Raw genomic sequence first — 24,104 nt, forward strand, 5'->3', positions numbered from 1 at the left:
CAGTGGTGCTGCGGTAGGTGAATACAGGACGGCGAAAATTGGGTTATATTAGCCTCCCACGCAAACTTTCTCAGGGCTCAACTCATTAATAAAAGTAAATTTACCACCGCCGGGAAATATGACGTTTCGAGCGGCGACTCTTCATCACAGCGAAGCAGAACGGCTAACGATCGAAACGCCAGCTTTCTTATTTCCCTGGGATGGTCAATGACATTTGTCCACTCAGTTGCTTTTTTCAAAATTTGAAAACGTTAATCAATAGAGAGTTCGTCCTTCGCTGTCCCTCCACTAGGCTGCAAGAAAGGTCCTCTACTTCTGGGTGACTGGGAATTCACGGCGAAAAGACAAGCGCGTGACACTTGAGAAAAAGTTCTCGATCGTTGCGGAGTCCTAACGCGGGTTATCTATCTTACTGTTGTCTATCTAGTGAAGATTGCGGTGATTAGTTTTATGGAGACGGCGTGGTTTAGTGGTTAGAGCGCTTGCGCCGACTTCCTGATCTAACGTGACTGCTAAGTTTCTCCTTGTTAATTGCCTGTCCCCAATTCACGTTAGGCCCGCTTAACAAACACGTGCAACCGGCTACCTCCCAGCATTTAGAGAAGCCGGTTTGTGTTGCGAGGGCGATTAAAAAAACAAACAAACAAAAAAAAAACAAAACAAGAAAAAAACATTAGTTGCGCCGCAAATTCGGCTGATGACACTGAGAGAGGGAGATTGGTAACCACTCAGGCACTCGTCCCAATTCTCACCCAGGGAATTGCGGCCTCAAATCACGAGCGTTTCTTCACGCACATTCACACTTTTTCGGCTACCTCCGAAAGGACAACGTCATGGGTGGAGATTAAAACTGTAGTGCACTGGAATCCGAACATATCGATTAAGCCTTTTATAAATGACTACCTTGTATGTCAAACGGAAACCGACCAATCCAACAATCCATTGCACGAAGATGATCACAGTTACCTCTGAAAAGAAAAGATTGTAAGCAATATAGACCACTTTCATAAATGGCTACCACCTTTAAATTCTTTTGTATTAATGTTAAATAGACCTACTGCCCTCAATTTGAAACAAATATTCTTTTGAAATTTGTTTGTCGTAGCGCAGCCAGAAAGGCTTATTAGCGTTAAAACAAAAGAACATTTTATTTGGCCGTCACCAAGAAAGAGGTTTATATCGACTTTCTTGGAAGAAGAGAATTTTAAGACGGCTGGTTTGGACGAGGATTCGAAGCAATTAGAATTTATTTTGGGAAACATGGCTTAGCTAATGCAATGCACTAATTTACAAACCATCGTTACGATTAAGTTAAGGGTCACAGTTCTAAACGTTTCTGTCTCTTTTCAAGTAAAGAAATTCGTTGCTTTGAGGGTTTTGGTCATTTTAGATCCACGGTGATCCTATTTATATTTCAGTTTAATTTTTTTTTGCAGGAAGCTTGAACTTGATAAGTTTTGTGGTTTTCGTCAGTTTCGTTAGACAAACGACCATATCAAACCGCTTGTAATTTTCAGTTCGAAGCCATGACGTCTGGGATGCCGGCACAATGCTGTACCCAGGCGCGGATCCAGGATTTTGAAATGGAGGGTGAATTTTTGTAATAATGTAATAGAACCAAAGCCTGGTTGAGGTGTTTGAGGTCTGTGCAAGAAGGAGGGCTCAGAAAAAGGGGGGGGGGGGGGGGGGGGGGTGAAAATTCACCCATTTCACCTCCCCTGGATCCGCGCCTGGTACCAACTGGGCTATTAAGCCACTCAGTTGGGAGAGGTCATGGGTTCGATTCTTCGAAGAGATAAATCAGCCTATTGCTTGAATTGTCCAGTTAAGTGAGAGGATCACTTCTCTCTTTCGTCTATAACTCGCACTTGAAATATACATTCTTTTCAAGATTGTCATAGTAGTTGTAACATTAACACGGACTAACACACTTTGGATGTTCTTCTTCCCCTTCACAGAGCTTAAATACCGTCGAATATCGCATGATACTGCAACGTTCGATTTCTTTTATAAATGCGTTTGGGTGTTACTAAAATATTTATGATGATAGTTGGTTCACTTTCATTTATAGGAAAAATGTTTTCGAACTAACCTGCAGAGTAATACCACTTTAGCTCTCTAAAGTAAACAAGAGCAGCAAAGATTCCAAGACAAAGAGTGTTGTTCATGGTTCCAGCGCCATAGAGCTGATGATGAAAACAACAATCAAAATACTCGGTAAAATTTTCGGGTTTATTCTACTCTCACTACAGTAGCTCTGAGATATTTCCTATCGCTTTTACCATCGCGCCTTGAAAGGTTGTGCAATGAGAAGTGCACGTAAATGAGAAATTTGTTGTTTTCCAACTAATTAGTTTGAAGCTTACATGTTGTCCGTTACCCACAGCTATCAAGCATGCACGAAAAATACAGTCATAAGAAAAGAAAAGTTTCATGATCTTTCAGGGATAACGAGCGGTTGCCTGTCGTTTCCGGCAAAGAGGAATTTAATTTTCGCGATTGTACTGAAAGAAGTTATATTTTAATCCAACGCAGGTGAATGTAATGCAGAGATTTCTTATCATTTCGATGGTGACTCGGAGATACTCGGAAAAATCCGAGAAGTCCTCGTGCAGCAGTCGAACCTACGATTCTGCTGAAATTTAATTACCTCATACCCTGGTCCCACAGATTTTTTTTTCTTATTTTCAGATGAACTTTAGCCTCGAAGAAGCGACAACAAACGAGAAGAAAGAAAAGAAAAGGAAAGGAACTTTATTTAAGTGTCTAGTCGTTCTAGCGCTGGAGCACTAATTGGGGACATTGTAAACTGAACTTAACAATAAACAAAAATGAAACCAAATGTTGGTTGGTTGGTGCAGAGAAGAGAGAGCCAACCAACTCAACCCACATATGACCCTGCACCCTAAAACCCAAAGACCTCTGGTTTCGGTCCCTACGAATCACCTAACTTCCATGTAATGTTTACAGTCCAGTTTACGACTTTCGATTCTGATTTGTAGATATAACATCCACGCAATTCAAAATTAGATTGGTTGACATGATTAAAACAACCGAGGAGAACGTGAGGATAGCGTGATTGTTTTTCAATTATGATTTTGAAGAGTTTTAACAGTTGGCGTCTGCATGGAAATGAGATTCGCAGGGACCGAAATCAGAGGTTTTTCGACGTTGATTCGTTGTCGCCGTTTTGCGGCGGCTAAAGAAGAAAAACAACCTCTGGAGCCAGGGTTATCTCAACAACTGACGGAAAATACTTTGATGTACGAAATAAGGTAACCGTAAATTAAATGAAGGATATTTCGTATGCCAGTTTTAGCGAGCAGAGGATGAAGAATACGCCCAAAAGAACTTGAAATAAAATGTTGGCTTACCTGCGCGAATGTCATGGAGATGTTCTCCTTCTTTTTCTTTGCGGCAAAAATTAAGGAAGACACAAGCTCGGAGGCATTGGAGCATAGTGGGGTCACCACAAATGACACGTAGAATGCTACAACATAAACACAAACATTAACTGCGTGAGCAACAATACAAAACTAATGTTTTAAATATGGCTGCAGGCTTGCGCCTTGTGACGTAGCCTTTGAATGAAAGCATGCTTTACAAAAATTGCTTGTGACGTTAGCAAAGTACGGTTAATGGGAAAAGCAGTGAGGTTACGATGTCATTGATCAACAAGGCTAAGATCAGGTAAGACGGAAAAACTGAACCACACGCGAAATTTCCTTATGTTTTACACAATGTATATTCCCAACCCTCACGGGATAGAGGTCAAAAAAGGAAAATCCTGGGATCAAATGTAGAAACGAGAAGACTGGCATTCACTTCAGAAAGAAGATACGTTAAATTATGTTGCCACAGTATGTCTGAGTCTAAGCACTGATTTGAGAACGGTTACCCTTTCAGTGCTGCGTTGGGAACTTTAGAAGTTTTCTTCGTTAGCCTGCGGTAGAGTACCGTTTAAATTGTCGCTAAGTCAGTTACCCTTATCACGGGACTACACTCACTTGGACGATCGAAACTGATTATGTTTTTCTGTTCTCCTTTTCAGTGTGGGGTATTGATTGCACGACTACTACAGATTTCCTACCTGAAATGGGAATGTGTGATTTGTTCTTTGGGTTCGTCAGGGAATCCAGAACATCGCACATTGGATCGGCGAAAATGGTTACCTACAAAAAAAAAAAAAACACACAAAGGCCCCTGATCTTCAGTGCTTGGCCATTATACGTAGAATTGATGTTAAAACTTTGCTCATAATACTCAGACTTGAGTGGTTAGGGTTAGGGTCACTCAAGTGGTTGCCTTGAAAAGCATCTAATAGTCTGGTTTTCGTATGGCTGACACCATAAGATATTACATATTCAGCATCACGCTTGCGGCAAAAATGGCAACGGGTAAGCTGAAATTTGAGCTTTGTCAAAATTACAGAAACTTATTATTATCATCATCATCATCATTATCATTATTATTATTATCATCATTATTTTAATATTTCTAGAGAGCTTCAATTCTAAAAAAATATTCTAAAGCCCTTTAGTCTATCCACAAATACATACACATTTCAAGCCGAAAACTAGCAGTTCTAGATCTAAACGTGTAAAACGATATATTGTAGATTAAAATTATCAATATTTTTTGTTACATGCTGTAAGCACCCCTGGAGATAAATTTCTTCAGGAAACTCTCAAACAAGTCAATTGAGCCACTCTCCCGGACTGCAAGTTTGGGGCGATTAGTTCAGAGGACAGAATGTTGGAGTACCAAAAAACTACTCACCAAACCCATTCCAATGACAAGAAGAGCAACGCATTTAATGACCAAATGGGTAAAGCTTTCCTCCTCTTCCTCTTCTTCCTGTCAATATTATACCAAGGAAATAAATGACTAAAATCCGAAAAGAGCATCCTTTTCAGCCTTCCCGATTTTCGCCACAGTTCAGGGGAGCAGCGCGGGCTCCTTTCCCGAAACAGCGGCTGGTAATAGAGACTACACTCCGCTAAGGTAGTTCCTTTACCACAGATACATGTAAGTAAGAAATACTTGCATTTGATATTAGTACACGTTGAAATCATTATGTTTCAAGTTGTTTTCCTTTTGTGGCGATTCCAATAAGAGATAACCATTAACCTGTCAGCTGCAGAGCAAGTATTTTCTTCGTTCTTTATCACAACAAGTTCATGAAATACAACCACAATTTTCCTGGCTGTGCCCCGGGCTATAAAGAATGACAATTTTAGCTGTATTGGCTCAGTCGTTCAAAAGCCGATTGACACTAATTCAGACTAAATATCAACGGAGGATCAAATTTTGCCTGTGTCCAATATAGCTCCAACCAGGTTAGTTTATACTAAAGGAAAAACACTTCTAAATGAAACTGGAAAGCTAAAACTTCATTTGATCAATACATAAACAAACTATAATGTAAGTTTACAGTAATCCAGGGCCCTGCTTCATTGGTGTTTTTTTGAGAAGGGAGGAAGAGGATCATAGCAAGATTCAAATAGGGTGTGGGACCAAACTTTACTATGTTCTCTATCTTACATGTATTTCTTCCAAACTTTGATATCGTTAATTTTTTAAGTGTATTTGCATGAGCGCAATGGTATAATTTATAGATGGGGACGCAGAGTGGGAAAATCTCTTCCTCTGGATCCCATCCAACAGAATCGGATTCAAAAGTTTCTTTACAAGTAAAAAAACAAAAAAAGGTTAATACTCAGTATTATCAAAGTTACAGCATTAGGCTATGTTGAAAAGCTTTTTGACAGTTATTGTTTAAAGCAAGCACCTACAACTAAAGTGCGTCAAACGTAAGAGTGAAGAATGGTTAATTTGTTTTAAATTAAGCGAGCTGTTAAGGCTTGGCAGTAGTTAGAATAAGCGTTTGACTGATTTAGGAAACACAATGCGACAGCAAGCGAAATAGTCTGGACCCGACTTCCGGTGTCTAGTTTGACGACGTCAGGCCCAATTTGTGAGGCCCAAAAGTTGGCCCAAAGTGGTGTCAAGGCCCCGACGGAAAAGCAGTCGATTTGACATGCTCATCCATGCTCATGAAAACTAACATTTCCGAGCTACATTTCCGCTGACTTTTCAGGAGAGAAAAGGTAAGATTCTCATTTAATAAATTAAATCGTCGAGACCGCAATTTTGCAGGATCACTTTTGACTTGTCATTAAGGCATTAAGGTATACAATATGACAGAACTTTAGCAATGGCAAGTTTGAATGTACCCTTCCAATGACCTGCCTTATTAAACACTTTCACACAGAATTCATTTAGGTTTTCACAGTTAAATACCAGAAGCTGGTTATTAGTCCCAAGAAACTGTGTGATACCTTTAGCGCAGACAAACTTCGCAGCCATGATAGTTGATTCCTTCATTGAGCAAATTATATTTTACGAGGAAGTGTTGTGCAGATCTTTACTCAGAAAAAAAATATTGAACTTTTCAAACTTTTAGTGCAATTTATCTTGACTTGGGATCACCAAGAAAGATGATTACATCGCTGTTAAGACGAGTTATTCGTGTTAAATAGTATTTTGCTTGTAAACTAATTAAGGAGTTGCTAAGCCTTTATTTCATTTAAAAATCCTTCCTGACAAGTAAAGACATTAAAAAAAAAAGTCTTGTTGGCTAATGTTCTAGGTTGCATGGGACAACTGACAAGTACCAATGTCTTCTAGAGCATCAATACTAGGCTCGGATTCTGCACGACACTTACCTCTTCTACCTTAAAAGAATCACGTTGGATAAGTCCCTGTTTGTTGGCAAGTAAAAAAGAAACAGCTTTAAATAACTCTAAAATTAATGGTGCAAAAATCTTATGACAAAAAAATATACAACGACTGTCTATAGAAATTAGCAAGCAAAAACTATGATAGCGTCTGCTATTATCTGGCTAAGCACGAGAAACTAAGGAGCCAGCATGCAAATAAAGCAGCAACAGATAAATTTAGGCACTGTATAATAATATTATGTTATCAACAACTACATCACTAAGTGGAGGTTGGGTTCTCGAGAGAGGTAAAGAGTTTCCACTGTTAGTAGCCAGTACGCTGCAAGTATGTCATGACCCACCAGTACAAGAAATTCTGATGCACAGAATATAAGGAGCCTACTACCAGAAGCCTACAAATGCCAGTACTAGGTCTACTGTATGCATTGTCAGGAGAGTTCTTAAACAAGATTTGGCTTGCTCGAGTCACCATTCTCAATCCCACGGGTTTTAATTTCTCATGCAAGAATTGCAATTAGCTGGAAAGGTCTGGTTTTGCAGGAAAATTAATCTAAAAATAACTGTCTCTAAAAAAGCTGTTCTACAAATGCAATGAAGTTGTACACTCCTTGTCATAGGGTCTTGCACGTATGTACGCAGGTACAAAAAAACCCCCATGACCACCACATGCACTGTACTGGTGTTGTCAGCTCCATCAATTTATGCTTACCCTGTATTGACTTGTTTAGTCTGTTAAACAACTTTAATCTGATCTCACCTCTTTTTCACCATGAACCTCCTTGGGAACAATAGGATCTGTCTCAGATGGTTCCTTTTTGTCCATGGCTGCTCCCAGACGCCAGGCTCTGAAGTACTTCTTTTGAACATGAGCTGTAAACAAAACATACATGTTAATTATTTTTTTCACCAATGACTGAATACTTCCACTCTGTGCAAAATTAATTTCACCAATAATAACCCACCCCATTTATTTTTGGGCGATTTTATTGGCTAATTTACGTCACGTGGTGCAAACTCACAGGACAGTTATCACGCAATTCTTGGGTTTCACTTACGTGATCAACAGCCATGTTTTTCAGCGAAAACAAAAGACGTTAGCATAATAATAGATTTCAATTCCCGGAGGATTGGATCGGGACACCAACACGGCCACCATTTCATTGTTTGGGGACACCAACATGGCAGCCGTGATGTCATGTGTAATCCAAGTATAACCCCGTTTGCATGGATATTTGCCCTGCGAAATGCTGTACTTTGTAGCGATCGTTTCCGTTGAAAAGAAACAAAGCCATCAAGCCATAATGGCTGTACCCACACATTTAGCTGAACACGTGGGAAGATTATAGAAAGCCGAACATTATTTGGAATTTATCTGCCAAAAAGCGCTGTGTGGTTCCGGAGTGGAGTTGACGTGATAGGAAATTTATCTGGGCTTAAGGCTGTGGTGTTTTTATGGCGATTTGGACCGTTGCTTTGCAATGAGAGAGCAATTTGTGGGATGAGGGATGAGATCGCCCCGAGTCACCAGCCTTTCTTCTCTTTATGAGAGGAAATGACAACTAACAACATCGTAAAAATTCAAAAGCAACAAAGACGTCCCAAACGGACACAGTTTGCCCTCAGATTGCACAGAAAAGACAAGGACAACTGTATGTAGAAGTAAGTGAAGTTTATTTCTACATTTACAGCTTATTTCAGCATTTGTAAGCTCAAAGTTAATTTTTCCCATACAAAGTCTGTAAATCGTATACCGAGCTTGGGCTGCCTGTGGTTGACTTTTTCAAAAAAAATCTGGTACGTTCCTTTCACTTTCCAAGCAAATGAAACTTAGCAGTTATTAGAGCAACTTTAAGAAGTTGGAGGAGTGTGAAAACAGCTTCCAAATGGTTTCAAATTGATAGATTAACCAGAGCAGTGTGCAGAGCAAATATCATGGGTTTGAGTTCCATTGAAGACAAGTTTCTTTTTCTTTCTTTTTCTTTAAAGTTCTTTAAAGCCGTCAAGTTGCACTATTAACCTATTGAATCTTCGGAGTGAGACAGACAGATTTGACTCTGTCTAATGCCAGGCGATTTTACTCATCAACTGGGAGCAACCTGAAGAGTTCAATGGGTTAGTGATCTTTCACTTAGAAGATTGTTTCATGTCGGTAGTTGCAACATGTGAATTTTATAATATGTTTCATGTTTGACTCAGTATAGGCTACATGCAGCTTTAATTAAGAAGAACTGTCAAAATACTACAACAAAATTTAGTGTATTACCTTCCTGGGTTGCTTTATCTTCAGCTGAATCAGCTTGATCACCAATTCGTGATGGCATCTGTCTCTTTGCCATCATAACAAAGCGGTGCAACACTTTTCGCTGCATCCTGGGGGGAAAAAAACAGTAGTAAGGCCACAGCTGAAAGGTTGCCCTACAACACTGTAATTAGTATTTCTTATCTAAAAATGTTATTGCAGGAGATGAACTGGTCATTGATTTCGTGATTAATTGTACCAAATGAGATTTTATATGTTGACCCCAGTGAACAAAATGGAGATTTAGATGTATCTATTGATGCTAAATCGCACATAGAAGTGCTCCTTTTGAGAAGTCTAACTTACAACCTGCTAAATACTTGGCCATTATTAACGCATTGACTCCACCCCCTATTGACATGCAAAATTGTCAGGGCATTTGACAGTAAAAGCTATTACAGTAACTCTAAGTCTTGCTCCTAGGAATCAATGGGTTAAACTAGGGTCTTGTCTGGATTTTTCACCATAAACTAGGCTCAGAATCCAAAATAGCAATAATATTAAAAGTTCGTAGGTTTGACACCTGAAAAGAAGTACTCAGATTTTATCTGAGTATCCAGGAGTCACCATTGATAAATACATTGTACATGTATATGCCTTCAGGTCCTTGAATTATTGTTGTTGAGTACATCGTAAGATAAACCCACTGGACCTGCAGGGACATCATTCTCCATTTAACCACGGCCACCATATTGCAACATACGGTAGTTACATATGTTGCCAACAATTCCTACAATATTAATGCCAACCTGGTTTCGCTCTGTATACTAGGTATAGTGGCCACAAAAAAAATCTTACACCAGCAGCTACGTATGAGTTGACATGATAACCACCTCACGGTTGATGCAGTTGACTTAAGGTCCAGACAGACCTTCCATTGCAAATACAACTAACTTCTTTTTATTATCATTTACTTACAGTTCTTGCCGATGCTTGTCAGCTCTCATTTGGGCTGATTTGCTGTCAACAAACTACGTGGGAACAAAAAAAGTTAAACAAATAAATTTGTCTCTGTGTGGGATCACATTTAAGATTTGAGCTGAGGAAGGGTTAGGAAAGTTTAATTTTAAAAATTGGGAATCAGTTGGCATAAAATACACCAGCCCAAACTAGAAAAAAATATTGCGAAGTACTTCACATAGGAACCGACATAATGTAAATATTTATTTCTGAGTGAAATGTTCTTAAACACCTTTAATAACTTTAATATAATTATGCAGTATTCCACTTACAGCATAAATTTGTTTATAAAAATTATACTAAAACATGATTAGAAAAGATACCATAGCAAAAAGAAAAACAAAAGAGAGAAATAATAATTTATAGAGCAAGAATGACATCAGTGGTGGAAGACTGAATATCTTTAATACTCAGCAGTCAGTAAGAAGAAGATTACAACTGCTTCTGCAAAAAGGCATACACTAACTTTAAACAAGAAAACAACCCACCACAATTACAATAGCAACAACAATAATAGTAATATTGTTACAGTATAACACAAACAGTAAATAATGGAACAATAAATATTACCAGAAATATCAGGTAGGCTATAAATCCAATGAAACAGATTATCATGGTTGCCAAGGCAGCCTTGCGTACATATTCTGGCTGTGGGCCAAAGTTGTGAGGACCAAAGTGCCAATCAGCCCCTTGCACAATACTGCAACACACCAAGAGTCATTACAGTGTACATACAATGACAGTTATCATAACAAAAGAATTATTATGGTGAACTTGGATATTCCTCATCAGTGCTTCTGACAGGGGGGCCGCGGGTGCACTGAGGGCAGTGAAGGAATTTCACAACGATACAAAAAGTAAAAAGGTACGAAACAATATTATTGATGTTTGAGATGACCACAAACAAATAAACATTCACACCATAACAATTGGCATGAGTATTCCTTAAGAAGCCTAGCTTTATCAACGAGGGTTTTTTTTGAGACAACTTGGAAAAAAAAATTCGTATTAAAGAAAAGGAATGATGTTTCGACTGCACATTGGTCAAGCCTGTTTTGATTAATACAGAAACACTGCAAAAGTTCATACAATTTCTGTTTGTTCCTGCAAAATTTGCCTCCAAAATTCCTCGCATTTTTAGGGTAATTCCACAGTAATTTGCAAATCACAGAAGACAACGGTCATTACTATGCACCTTCCCCTCCCTCAGGTAGTGGAAGCTTTCTTAAAAGGAAACTGCTTTTTCAATTGGTGTGCTATTCTCATTGTGTATTGCTGTATTACTTGTGAAACAAAATCACTGTGCTTTTTTCCAAGCATTTAATAGCAAGATAAATATCTACTGGTAACACTCATCAACACCCGTACAGTTTGATGCGGGAATACATCCGGGTATCAGATTCACTTTATCGCATGTTGAGTTCACCATTTATTTGTAGTCGATGCCATTGTGTTAAAGGAATATGGGAGGCGATATCATCCTTACTGCATTCGTAGGCTATGAAACGAGGAGAGAAATCAAAATGGAAAGTTCTCCCTGGATAAAAAGTATGAAAAAGACCGGGTCTAACAAAAAAGAAAGATTCCATTGAGGAAACAAAGAAAACTCAGCTCGCTGCTAGCAACAAGGGTACAATAAGTCTGCAATCAGGTATAAATAACCTATGGCTAAATGATGCAGCACTGAATGCCTTTTTAGGGGGCCTTATTAACCGCATTCACACCTGCATTGACAAGGTGTGAAAACCTGTAAATTCTTTTCAGCCCGAAAACTCGGGGTTAATTGCTGTGTACCTCAAAAAAAAGTTATAGCATTTAAAAAACATTTTTTTAAAACACTGCGACAATCATAAGTCATGTCATAGGCTTGTCATGACATGTCAAATCGGCCCTTAGACGCTAGAGATTACACCAACTTCTTAGTCCTGTGACATTTACCGCAGGCTGTAATATTAACAAGTCAATTGATGAAAGGTCTATTATGACTCATACATGTAAGCTTTGCCACGGTGATTTCTCCGGTAAGATTTTTCTGTGACTTCGACAAACAGTTGTTGCATAACTCTTGGTAATTTGTGATTCCTGAAAAAGTCTTTTACATTTTGATGAAATAATATAATGTTGCATCGGAATTGTACTTACAAGTATGACAATGATGTCAACAGCATTATACCAACAGCTGTCTTGACACTTGGTACAATTGTCACTCCCTATTAAAGGAATAAGAGGTAAGTCTAATGCAATTATCAGTAATTAATATGTTATTTACAGTAATATTTAGGCAAACTTTAACAAATGAATAAACATTACATTTAAGTTATCTTCTCCAAATGACACCTTCAAGCATTCCCTAATAGATTGGATAACTACAACTGATTGTGTAGCCCTAGGACATGATCAGTTTCTCAAGTTTGTCAGGCCATCAAATATCAAATTAGTCAAATTTGTATGGAACTACAGCTGTTTTCTGTGCATGCAGGCAAAACCCTAGAGTGTGCCACAGACATTTGTTTCCAAGGTGGGAGATGCTATGGAGTCCAAAGGATATGGCTGTAGCACTTGGCCAGTTCCAAGCAGAAACTCTGTTCAGGTTTTTTTGTCAAACCTGTTTTGGCCTTCCCTGTTTTATTTTTTCTGATATTAATAAGACAAATTCTACTTCTTCAAATAGTTCTACACTTGGTTGGAAACAACAAGCACCCAGTTTCATTTCCAGGGTTCTTTTAAACTGGTCAGGAATGGCTCCAGCAGTTTGACGGTGATTACAGTCAACAATGAATCAAATAAGTCTATTACATGTATGTTGGGGTACACTGTAAGTCCAAGTGTCCTAAATGCAGGCCTTCTGATATTACGCGATGGTGCGATTTCGCACAATCGACCTCAAATCGCATCCGATCGCACAATTCACGAAAAATCGCATAATTCACAAAAGGATGCACAAAATTCATAAAATTAAACATAAATCAACACGTTTCTTAGAAATTCCTGCATAAATACGCCATTTTTAAGATGATTTATCTTGGAAAAAGGGAAAAAACCTTTGTCACCTCTTGTCACCTTCGATTTCGTAAACATTCGAAGTTCAAGGCTTTATTTTTCATGTCGGGGACCTGGTACGAGTCTCCTTCTATTGGTGCAACACAAACACGCCCTTATATACACACCACTGAAATGACACAGTTGCCTTCTGGTTTTGAAGGGATTTGTGAAAAATAAGCGAAGTTGTAAGTTTTTCGGCAAAATGTAGTTTCTTTCGTTGAAAACTGATAAAAACTTACTCATGGATAAGTTTGTTGTGAAAACGCTCGCTTTTTCTTCGACGAAAAAGGAAGTTCCCACATTCCGCCCGATCTGACAGCTCAAAATCGAGCAAGAAAGTACCTCAGGTACACTCCACGTGGACGATGGACTGATGTTTTTCTCGTCGTGCAATATTAGGGCCTTTTATACGAGAGAAAATAAGCCACGGCTTACTCTGGCCACGGTGTACAAAATACGCAAAAGGAACTATTTATGCAAATATATATTCCCAGGCCAATATAAGCCACGGCTTGAAAAGGACGTGAACGTAGATTTTTGACCATTTATACCGGGTGAACATCCGAGTCTTCTGTAAGCCGTGGCCAGAGAAAGCCGTGGCTTATTTTCTCTCGTATAAATGGGGGTATGGCCCTATTGTGATTGACCATCTTCGGAAGTTCGTGGTTGACGAGCACCTTGATTATTCATTTGGCATTTTAGCTGTGTCCTTTCAACTTTTCAACTTTTATTTACAGGCCTTCTGATAGGGTGCGATTAAAAAATGCAAATTATGCGATTTTTTCAGGGCAGATTGTGCGATGAGAAAGGCCAATTATGCGATAAATAATGTAAATTATGCGATTTTTTTCTCAGCAATTTTAAGCTTGTTTTATAAGGTTTCAGGTTAAGAAAAACACTTTTTTGGTACCCTAAAGACATTTTGAACACAAAGGAACAGTAATTATGTATCTCGATCGACATTAGTTGGGATAAATAAAAAAAATGAGGTCTTCTGCACTACCGGTGTACCACGTTAAAAGTTGAAAGGACACAGCTAACATGCCAAGTGAATGATCAAGGTGCTTGTCAACCACGAACTTCTGAAGATGGTCAATCACAATAGGGCCATACCCCCATTTGTACGAAAGAAAATAAGCCGCGGCTTTCTCTGGCCGCGGCTTACAGAAGACTCGAATGTTCACACCGTATAAATGGTACAAAATCTACATTCACGTCTTTTTCAAGCCGCGGCCTATATTGAGTTGGGAATATATATTCGTATTAATAGTTCCTTTTGTGTCTTTTGTACACCGTGGCCAGAGTAAGCCACGGCTTATTTTCTCTTGTATAAAAGACCCTAATATTGCACGACGAGAAAAACATCAGTCCATCGTCCACGTGGAGCGTACCTGTGAGGTACTTTCTTGCTCGATCGTGAGCTGTCAGATTGGGCGGAAGGTGGGAACTTCCTTCTTCGTCGAAGAAAAAGCGAGCGTTTTCACAACAAACTTATCCATGAGTAAGTTTTTATCAGTTTTCAACGAAAGAAACTACATTTTGCCGAAAAACTTACAACTTCGCTTATTTTTCACAAATCTCTTCTCTAAAGAGAAGGCAACTGTATCATTTCAGTGTTGTGTATATAACGGCGTGTTTGTGTTGCACCAATAGAAGGAGACTCGTACCAGGTCCCGACATGAAAAATAAAGCCTTGAACTTCGAATGTTTACGAAATCAAAGGTGACAAAGGTTTTTTAGCCTTTTTCCAAGATAAATCATCTTAAAAATGGCGTATTTATGCAGGAATTTCTAAGAAACGTGTTGATTTATGTTTCATTTTATGAATTTTGTGCGTCCTTTTGTGAATTATGCGATTTTTCGTGAATTGTGCGATCGGATGCGATTTGAGGTCGATTGTGCGAAATCGCACCATCGCGTAATATCAGAAGGCCTGTATTTATCCCAACTTATGTCGATCGAGATACATAATTACTGTTCCTTTGTGTTCAAAATGTCTTTAGGGCAGCAAAAAAGTGTTTTTCTTAACCTGAAACCATATAAAACAAGCTTAAAATTGCAGAGAAAAAAATCGCATAATTTACATTATTTATCGCATAATTGGCCTTTCCAATCGCACAATGTGCCCTGAAAAAATCGCATAATTTGCATTTTTTAATCGCACCCTATCAGAAGGCCTGTAAATGGAAAATTTCAGCTGCTTTGTCTTAAGACTGTTGGTGGTGGAAACATACATGTATTATCCAAACAGAACATCTCCAAAAATGTTACTTGTACCTGTTTATAACATCTGATCCTTCCATAACCAGTGCCTTCAATAGCTTCTTCTTGGGAATCAAGGTCACATTTGCCAATTGCTAAACTTCCTGCCCATGCAGCTGTCAATAACATGATTGTGCTGCCAGCCAATGTTCTGTTTAAAAAATAGATTTTATGTTTTTTTTCAGCGGGTCTAATTTGCAGGTCGCGGCTTGCAGGTCATTGTAAACATTCTTAAAAGCTACCCTTAGGCCCAATTAGGCCTAAGCAAACGTTTTTAGGCCTAAGGTTAACTTTTATGAATGTTTAGGATACTTTCTGTATGGTGGTGTTTTTTTTTATTTTATGTCACAAAATTGTTAATATGTGAATCAAGGAATTTTCCTCAAGCTGAATGAAATGAAGTGTAATAGTATAGATCATTACAGAACATTTGCTGTGATCTCCAGTAATATGATCCCCTACCATCATTAATTTTAGTTTGTAGGTCAGGTATTATAAGTTTCTCTCAGCACAATAAGAAAATTATTTATCTTACCCCATGCCAACAGAGAGCTTGGTCTGTGCATCAGCTCCAAGTCCAGACACAATGATGATAGCAGAGTCAGGAACTGCACCCAGCAGAGGAAGTACAATACCACCTGGACAAAAAAAAAGCGAGATTAAAAATCAAATCAGGTTGCGAAGTGCAATGGACAGGGCTTCTGATATTTCACATGGTTTCTGAGCTGTGAAATTCAGGTAAATCTGCAAAATCCTGTGAAATTCACTAATTCGCTAAAAATCTTACAAACACATGATAGTACAACATACACTGTATTTGAGACTTTATTTTCACTGTTGGGGCAATTTGCTTGCCATAAACTTGAAAATGTATCTTGAAACAACATCCCTATTTCACTACCAGGCATTCTTTGAATAGATATGTGTTGCAAAAAAACCGGGCAGTGGCCATGATTAAAAAAGCTTTGCCATTAATTGGCACATTTCATGAGCGCATTGTTGTTGAAAGAGGAAACGATGATCTCTGTTAAAAAGAACCTCATTGTTGCTGGTAAAATGTAACATTTGTTTGTAGTTGATGTTTCTATTGCTGTAATTAATGCATCTATCAACGTTAAACCCGAGGGGGGGGGGGGGGGGAGAGGGACCCCAGGCATATGTGGGGCATTTAGCTCTCCCCACCCTCAGGGATTTGACTAAGAACCTGGGTCCCAGGGTGGGGACATTTGCTTTTTTTGCATGGTTGAATGAGGCCAAGTCACATTGTCCTCTGTGATCGTCTGCGCACCGACCATCTTGGAATTGAAGTAGCCCAGCTAATTGCCCTGAAAGACGGCTGTTTTTTAATAGAGGTAAGCACTTGCTGTACTTTGTGAGGATTGTGGATTGTTGATAATATTGCCTAGCTTTTCGTCAGAGAATCAAACGGTGGAAACATGTTCTATCCATTGACTACGAGAATGCCTCTCGTAAGGATCAGGAGCACCTGTTGAACATGGATATTACTTCCCCAAGGTGGCGATATTTGATCTGATTTGACCAAATTTTGGGACCCCACACAAGGCTGCTGCCTAAGAAAATTTTAAAGGGGCCCTCAGAGCTAAACGCTGAGAACTTAGGAGTCCAACATATGAAGTGAAAGGTGTTGCTGTGAAAAATTAAGGCGCCCAGAGCTATTCTTTGGGAGCCCCAGGCTACCGGGCTCCTCTTAGGCAACAGCCTTGCCCACAGTGGGGATTTTGACCAAAAATTCTTCTGGAAAGTCAAATTCCCCACATATGTGTGGGGTCCCCCCTCAGGCTTAACATTGATAGATGCATAAAAGTTATTGCATAAACTAACACCCATCACTTTCCCAACAAAATTGGCAAAATTGCTGCCTTTTTTCATTAAAAACGTTCGTCAAGTCAGCACAAAACAGATCACTTTCCAGTGAAATTTGCCCTGAAAATTCCCGCAAAATCAGCCGTTTTTCTGCAAATTTGTCTCTGAAAATTTGACTTTTTTCCAACCTATCAGAAGCCCTGAATGGACAACTATTTACTTTTAAAAGTCATAGGGTCCAATTTCTCATGTTTAATTTATTTCTAAAATATTATCATTTCTCTTACCAATCAGAGATGGAGAACACCCAAGATCCAGCAAAAGCTCAGCACCATCTATAAGTTAGAGCAAAGTCATAATATTGAGATTATAATCAGAGCAGTTTAATTTCTTTGGGGAAAAAATTGTTTTCTCTATTTACAAAAGTTGATTAATGTTTCTTCCTCTTATTATTGGATCACATTTAAAGAAAGTGAGGGCATAACTTGTTCTTGAGAGAGCTTACTTTAAAGGAGAAGTTGACTCCAAAATAGTACTTTTTTACCCTGTCTCACAATACTCAGAAAGTTAGTGATGAGATAAATGTACTTCTTGAAGTTTCAGCTTCCAAAGAGCTTTCCAACCTTATTAAATCCTTGGTCAAATTAGCGCTAAATCCCATCTTTAAATTAGCTAAGCTAGCAGCCTGGTGGCATATTCATGATATCATTGAGCTCAACCTGAAGTTTAGCCGGAAGCTTGAACACCAAAGCTGTTGAGAGTCCACTTTGTATTCCAGTCATGCCTTTTTGTTCAGCAACATAAATTGCTCAAATAGGTCGATCAGAAAGAGACAGCAAAAGAGGTATTTCTTTTAATTGTATCCCAGAAAAGAGTAGGGCCCTGCAACAATACACCGGTGCATCGGCGACTTGCAATAATTTTGGCCATGATATGAATATGGATATTTAATTAAGAAACGTATCGCAACATTATTATTATTCATCAACATTCAAAAATCAATGTCTTTAATGACCCCTTATGCAAACATAACGTTTGTAGCTGGTTATTAAACAAAGGGGCAATTTCAGCTAAGTTGTGGTTATTGTTATTTGTGAACTGAGTGACATAACTTTGAAGGCTCACCAGAAATACATTTTGCAGCAACACCCAAAATAGCACCATAAAACACCATCAGTAACAGGTTTCCAGTTATCTAAAAAAAAAAAAATGACAAGCCTCACGATACATGTAATTTTCTGTTGAAATTTAAGAGGGACTGTACTGTGTGCAGGTACATTAATAATATTTATTGACCTTGTAAAAGCCTGTGACTGGATTTTTGCAAGGATTTGGAGGGGTGTTAGATGGTTCGAAATGGGGACAGACAAAGCTAGATTAATTAAAACTAAACAAGTCCAAATATTGCTCTCTTAAATCTGTTAGCTGTTCGCTCTACAGAACCATAACAGGGCAAGCCAAACTTTACATCATTAATAATATTATTGTTTTCTTTGATAACCCAATGGAGTGATCATGCAATGATGTGGAAAAACAGTGTAAACAGTTTAACAGACCAGAGCTCCCAGAGGCTATTGATAATAGTAGACTAAGTGGAGTTCAAAACTAGGAAAACTTCAGGCAAAATTGCAAACTTTTACAGCAACCAGTTTCAAGATAAAAATTAAGCACTGCTTTCACAGTGAACATATACATGTATTAATTTACATGTAACATAAAAGGAGATGTGAGAATTTAAATGATCCTTTTAAGCATTAAATTTTGAACAAAAAAAAAATCACAATTCTCGGCAAAACTTATTTTTTTCCCTAGCTTGGCTTGGGTGTATTGACCCATTAAAATAAAATTAATGATAGGCAAGAGCAGAATGTTCATGAACTGTAATTTACGTATTTACATGTAAACAATGCCCCAAATAACAATATCATTCAGAGTCATTTAAGCTTGCAATTTGACGCGAAGCCAAAATAGCTTTTTGAATAAACACAACTGAAGCTGAATAATATAATTATTTCATTGAAAATTTATGAGATAATCATACATTCAGTCAAACATGTTTAAATTAAAATGTAAACAAGTTTGGTTGAAGAATTTAGAGTGATCACAAAATTTAATTCCTCTACAGAACAAGGTACTATTGATCACTCAACAAGAAGCACAACATTCATTTGCATGTCAAAGGAAGACGCTACCTGCAATTAACCAGAGGACGCCAACATCACTGAAGTGGAAAAACTCTAGCTCTTTAATACCCAGTTCCACTTCAGCAGTTTTTGCATAACCCCATTTTTCTCAGGGCTTCTTTAAAAAGCTATGATCACAACACCTTATTTTGATTTATTAAATTCCATTTTAAGACAAAAGACTCCACCACAATGATCTGTCTTAAAAGTACTTAACTCATCCCCTTGAGCTTTAAGTTATGTTTACTGACAATCAAGCTGAATTTTAATATTTATAACCAAATTTGATTGTTTGAGTCCAACTACGTGAACAACATCACTTGGAGATGGAGACGCTACCATAATTCAAAGCTACTTAATTTCAGTGACTCCAGATGATTATTTCAGTCTTACTTTAAAATATTAAGCCAATAAGCCTTTAAACATGGTCATATGCAAGGAGGCGATGGTATCTGTTCTAAATGCTAAAAAACAATGGTAGCCAACCCTTTGATTTAAATGTATTCCATGAAAAACACTATACCCAATTGCACTGTATAACAGATGAACAAATTATGAAAATAATAAAATACTGCCTGTCAGAAAAGCGACTCTTAATGTCAGACTTGACTGTGTATGGTAATGTTATCAATATTGGTCATAGTTAGGCAAGCTCTGCAACATAACTTTGTCTGGAAAAAAATGGGCACATTGCACAATAACTTGGTTCTCCAGAATTAATGGCCATAAAGTAACACCCTTCAACAAGAAAGTAATAACTATGCAAGTTTCTGTTTCAATGCACAATGTTACAGCAGTGGCTCCTTGATTTACATGTGTTTCACTTTGGGTATTTTTGTCAAACTGAGCTAATCAAAAATATCTTTCATGAGCTCAAAAAATCACATGAACTAAAGTTGACACTCAACTACATGTAGCTTTAATTTGTTTTAAGAGTCGAGAGAATGCCTCAGCGTACAAAATTGTTTTAATTTCCAGGGTAGTTTTGTGAAGGAAGAACTGACTAGAATTTGACTGTACGTTAATTAAAGGGATGTGAAGCAGACCATGAACACACAATCACTAAGCCCTATATCTTCCAGAGTAAACGAAATTTTACTGATCACATTCATTTTAACTAGCATTTAAGCCTACACTGTAATTATAAACTGAATAGTTCATGCACACAAATATGATCTTCCCTAAAATAACCAAATTTTATTTTCTTTGCTTTTAAATTTCACTTAAATCTAAACTTGGATTTCCTAAGAGATCTCAAAAAGGGCGTTGGGAATTACCATATCATATTGTTTACAAGCTGGCTAACGAATGGCGGGCAAACGGGAGTGATGAATATTTCAGATTCTAGTAGCATCAAGGTAATCTTTAACCCAGCATACAAAATTGAATTTAGCTTTAAAAAGTCAAGGTAGAAATTGTTTAACATGGGAAAATGACACGAAATGGACCTTATAAAGAAATGAGCCGCACCTTGCCTATCTATTTAAGCTTACTGTAAGTTCTGCTTGATGATAAACCTTTTACTGGTGTTCATTTCAAATATCGAAGGATGGTTGAAGATGATGAACCTTTCCACCGAAGAGACCCAAAAGAAAGAATTCAAAACTAAAGCTTGACAAGAACTTATCTTACAGTGGATGAACACGGATACACGCCATTTCTATCCTCCTCGCACGGAGGACCTTCTTCTCCAGTGCCATTGGGCTCGCTAGAATTATTCTTTTCAGAATACTCCGTCGCCTTCAAGATAAAAAAGAAAATGGCGATTTTAAGTCAGCACTGGTAATCTACATCAAACAAACTGAGCTCAATCTGGTGATTTTCACGAAACGTTGGCATTTTGAAGCGCAGTGTCACTAGTGAATAAGCTTAAGTAAAATATTTATACAAACTTACTGACCCGTCTGAACAAACTTCGAGAGTCGGATGGAACAAAGAACTGACATGAAATCCAGGTGCAGAGTAAGATGAAAAAGTACAACTTTGGCGACAGAACAGCCATGTTGACTCTACAGAAAACAAAGCGCAAATGCCCAAGAACGCGTAAAGCTTCTAGAATATAAATATTCTGGCGGGTCACAAAGGGCTGCTCCCATTGAAACCGCTAAATGACATGCAAAGTGCATCAGAAGTAACGCAATCGTTTCTTGCATTCCGTTCCGGTTGCAAAGAACTTAATTAACCAACCGCGTACCATGGGAAAAGAAATCCCACATAATAGAGCCAAGGCTCCAGTGATAATTCCACATTCTCTTTTGCACAGTTGTAATCCAACATAACAGTGTCAAATCACGATCTTCGATCTTCTGCATATTGGTGGTACGGTAGCTTCATTTTCATCACCTTTAATAGCACCAATTTGAATTAGGACGATACTACTTCTCTCTTCATAGAATCCATTCCGATGCACTCGTTGTTGCTCCCTATACGCGCTTGGTTCACATTCAAATTTATCTTCCATCCGGGTTGTCGCCTGTACTGTTTATTTACATAAACCCGCAAGGAAGTAATTCTTCAGAGAAAACTGGGGAGAGTTACAAAAAGGCACTATATACAAGACGCCCAGAAGCGTTCACGCGGGATAATTTGGTCGATGTAAAAATAACATTAAAAAACTTGAATGGGTACCGATAATCACAGTCTGTTTACTCTAACAAGCTTTCCTTAAAGTGATAGCGAGGAAAGGTTGTGAATTAGAAAGGCGGAGTAGCAAGTGGCTGGTGGGAGGACACGAGGAATTTTCGCACCTGAAGTCCAAATAAAAGGATGATCCGCGTGAGGATATATAATTTGATTGCAGAAAATGGCAATCAAATGTTCAACCTTTGGAGTTGTAAATTTTAGTTTAGCACCTAACAACTTTATTTAAGTGTCAATGGATTTAGCACAAGAGCACTAATTTTATTGGGGTCACTAACGAAATTAACTCGAATCAAATCAATTGAAATTAGACTGCGAGAAGTCCCTATTATAAATCAGTCAGAATAACCCAACGAGAATATAGTTCAAAACCACTTAAACATAGAATTGTTAAACGTATTTTAGTATGTTAACGGTAGGTACACGCATATTTTTATCCCCTTAAAATTTTTCATCTCTTCAGATTTCCTAGCTGAAAGTCTAGTGATCTGAAAATTATAGGGATCAAAAGTTACCTTTTCGAAAATTTCAGCCAGAAAAAAGGTTCCCGGACATTCTAGGTGACCTTTTTAGGGTAAAAAGCCGTTAAAAATGGGCAATTATACCATGTTTTAGATGTTCGAAAATCCTAGGACAGGCAGGCAAGCAAGCAAATGTTCCGAACATTCTAGATCTCAAATCGTCTTCCGAACAGATTTTTTCCGAAAATTGACGTTGGGTGCCCCTGATCAGTCGAGCGGCCCGCTTTTCTGTGCCCCTGTGACCAAAAATCAAATTTTTTTTCTTAGGATTTCAAAACTATGTTAACTTAACATAAGCGAACAAAAATTGAAGCCTTGATTAATAAAAGACACCTGTTTATTTTAACTGGATTTTTTCTATTTATTGGTCGGACATTACTAACTTTAAGACCTTGACAGAGCTGAATCGACGAGAAGATGACGTCAAAGGCTCACAAGTCGTAGAATTAATATGCAGCACGGGAGTTTTGGGCTTTGAGACTTTTAAACTCGCATTTGCATGTATAATAACCTGCATTCACACACTGAAATTTCAAGCCAGTAAGCCTTTACGTCATTTTTTCCTGGATCCAACCACTGAGGTCCAATCGGTCAGTTTTGAACGTGAGTAATGGCGAACTTTGAAATCCAAAACTTAAACTCAAAGTAAACGTTATGGCTCAAATTATACTGAAAAGTGCAAGCGACACTTAAATTTGAAAACCACAGCAAAAATACAGTATTTTCAGATGCTTTATCGGCAATTTAAGTTGTTAGTTTCTGTAGAATCAATTTGGTATTAACTGAGTCAGAAGACAGGGTTCCACTTTTTTATTTATTTACTTTTTTCAAATTTTAATGTGATATGCATATCTCTAGTAGATCTGAATCATGCGATCTATTTCGCTAACAGGTTAATTAAGAGAAAACTCTCTGCAAAGTTCTGAGCCATCTTAAAATTATCCAAGCGTGAAATGTATTTCATTGAGGGAAAATAAAAGCCATTCAACTTGAAAACACTCGCGTGATTGTTTAGACTAGTACTTGCTCCTCAATGCCTTCCAAAGTGATAATTATAATAATACAGTTTATGTTCTTGGGCACAAATATGTTTTGGACTCTTCTCAGAGCTCATTTTAATCTTCGCCTAATGGCTCGTGGGCTAAAATGAGTCTGTGTCGGGCCCAAAACAATTTATGCCTGCGAACATAAATTTCATTGCATTAATCACCTAAGCGGTTTTTTTCAAAACGGCCGCAAGCCGTTTAGTGGAGGCGCGACAGACGAAGAAATTAATTATTTTAAAGAAAATGCATATGTTTTAATAATCACCTCGACTTCGGCGAATAATAAGCACTCAAGGCTGGTTTTCACTAGCGACGGAATCGGAGTCGTAGTCGTAGTCGTAAGAACGCTTATGACCTTGTGAAAATCAAAGATCGGAGTCGTAAGCGGAATCATAATCTCGACGGAATCGGAGTCGAAAGAATCAGAATGTTCCCATTTTGACCCATTTTCTTCCGACTCCGCCTATGACTCCGTCGCTTATGATCCAGTGAAAACTAGATTGTTGGAGTCGGAAGCAGAAGCGGAAAAACCAACCAATCACAATGCTCGGAATCGAGCACTGAGATTGATTCATTCTTTCGCT

At 38.2% G+C, this 24,104-nt stretch overlaps 1 protein-coding gene across 2 annotated transcripts in view; it reads right to left on the reverse strand.

Moving 5' to 3' along the window:
- Positions 1-21,758, reverse strand: part of LOC138045828 (uncharacterized) — a 22,686-nt gene extending 928 nt beyond the window's left edge. Inside the window, exons 1-17 of one of the 2 annotated variants that reach the window (XM_068892454.1) lie at positions 21,214-21,425; positions 20,946-21,053; positions 18,256-18,325; positions 17,418-17,465; positions 15,842-15,944; positions 15,322-15,457; positions 12,145-12,212; positions 10,573-10,702; positions 9,961-10,013; positions 9,007-9,113; positions 7,501-7,613; positions 6,729-6,764; positions 4,780-4,857; positions 4,091-4,172; positions 3,375-3,490; positions 2,093-2,186; positions 904-968 (exon numbers count right to left, since the gene is read on the reverse strand). In XM_068892454.1, coding sequence (XP_068748555.1) covers positions 904-968; positions 2,093-2,186; positions 3,375-3,490; positions 4,091-4,172; positions 4,780-4,857; positions 6,729-6,764; positions 7,501-7,613; positions 9,007-9,113; positions 9,961-10,013; positions 10,573-10,702; positions 12,145-12,212; positions 15,322-15,457; positions 15,842-15,944; positions 17,418-17,465; positions 18,256-18,325; positions 20,946-21,053; positions 21,214-21,315 — 1,509 coding nt within the window. In that variant the 5' untranslated portion in view covers positions 21,316-21,425. Of the gene's footprint in view, positions 1-903; positions 969-2,092; positions 2,187-3,374; positions 3,491-4,090; positions 4,173-4,779; positions 4,858-6,728; positions 6,765-7,500; positions 7,614-9,006; positions 9,114-9,960; positions 10,014-10,572; positions 10,703-12,144; positions 12,213-15,321; positions 15,458-15,841; positions 15,945-17,417; positions 17,466-18,255; positions 18,326-20,945; positions 21,054-21,213 lie in introns of both variants that reach the window. The other variant, XM_068892455.1, reaches the window with a different exon arrangement.
- Between the last annotated feature and the right edge of the window lie 2,346 nt (positions 21,759-24,104).

The sequence above is a fragment of the Montipora capricornis genome, chromosome 4 (assembly GCF_036669925.1).
Source record: "Montipora capricornis isolate CH-2021 chromosome 4, ASM3666992v2, whole genome shotgun sequence".
Lineage (NCBI taxonomy): Eukaryota > Metazoa > Cnidaria > Anthozoa > Scleractinia > Acroporidae > Montipora > Montipora capricornis.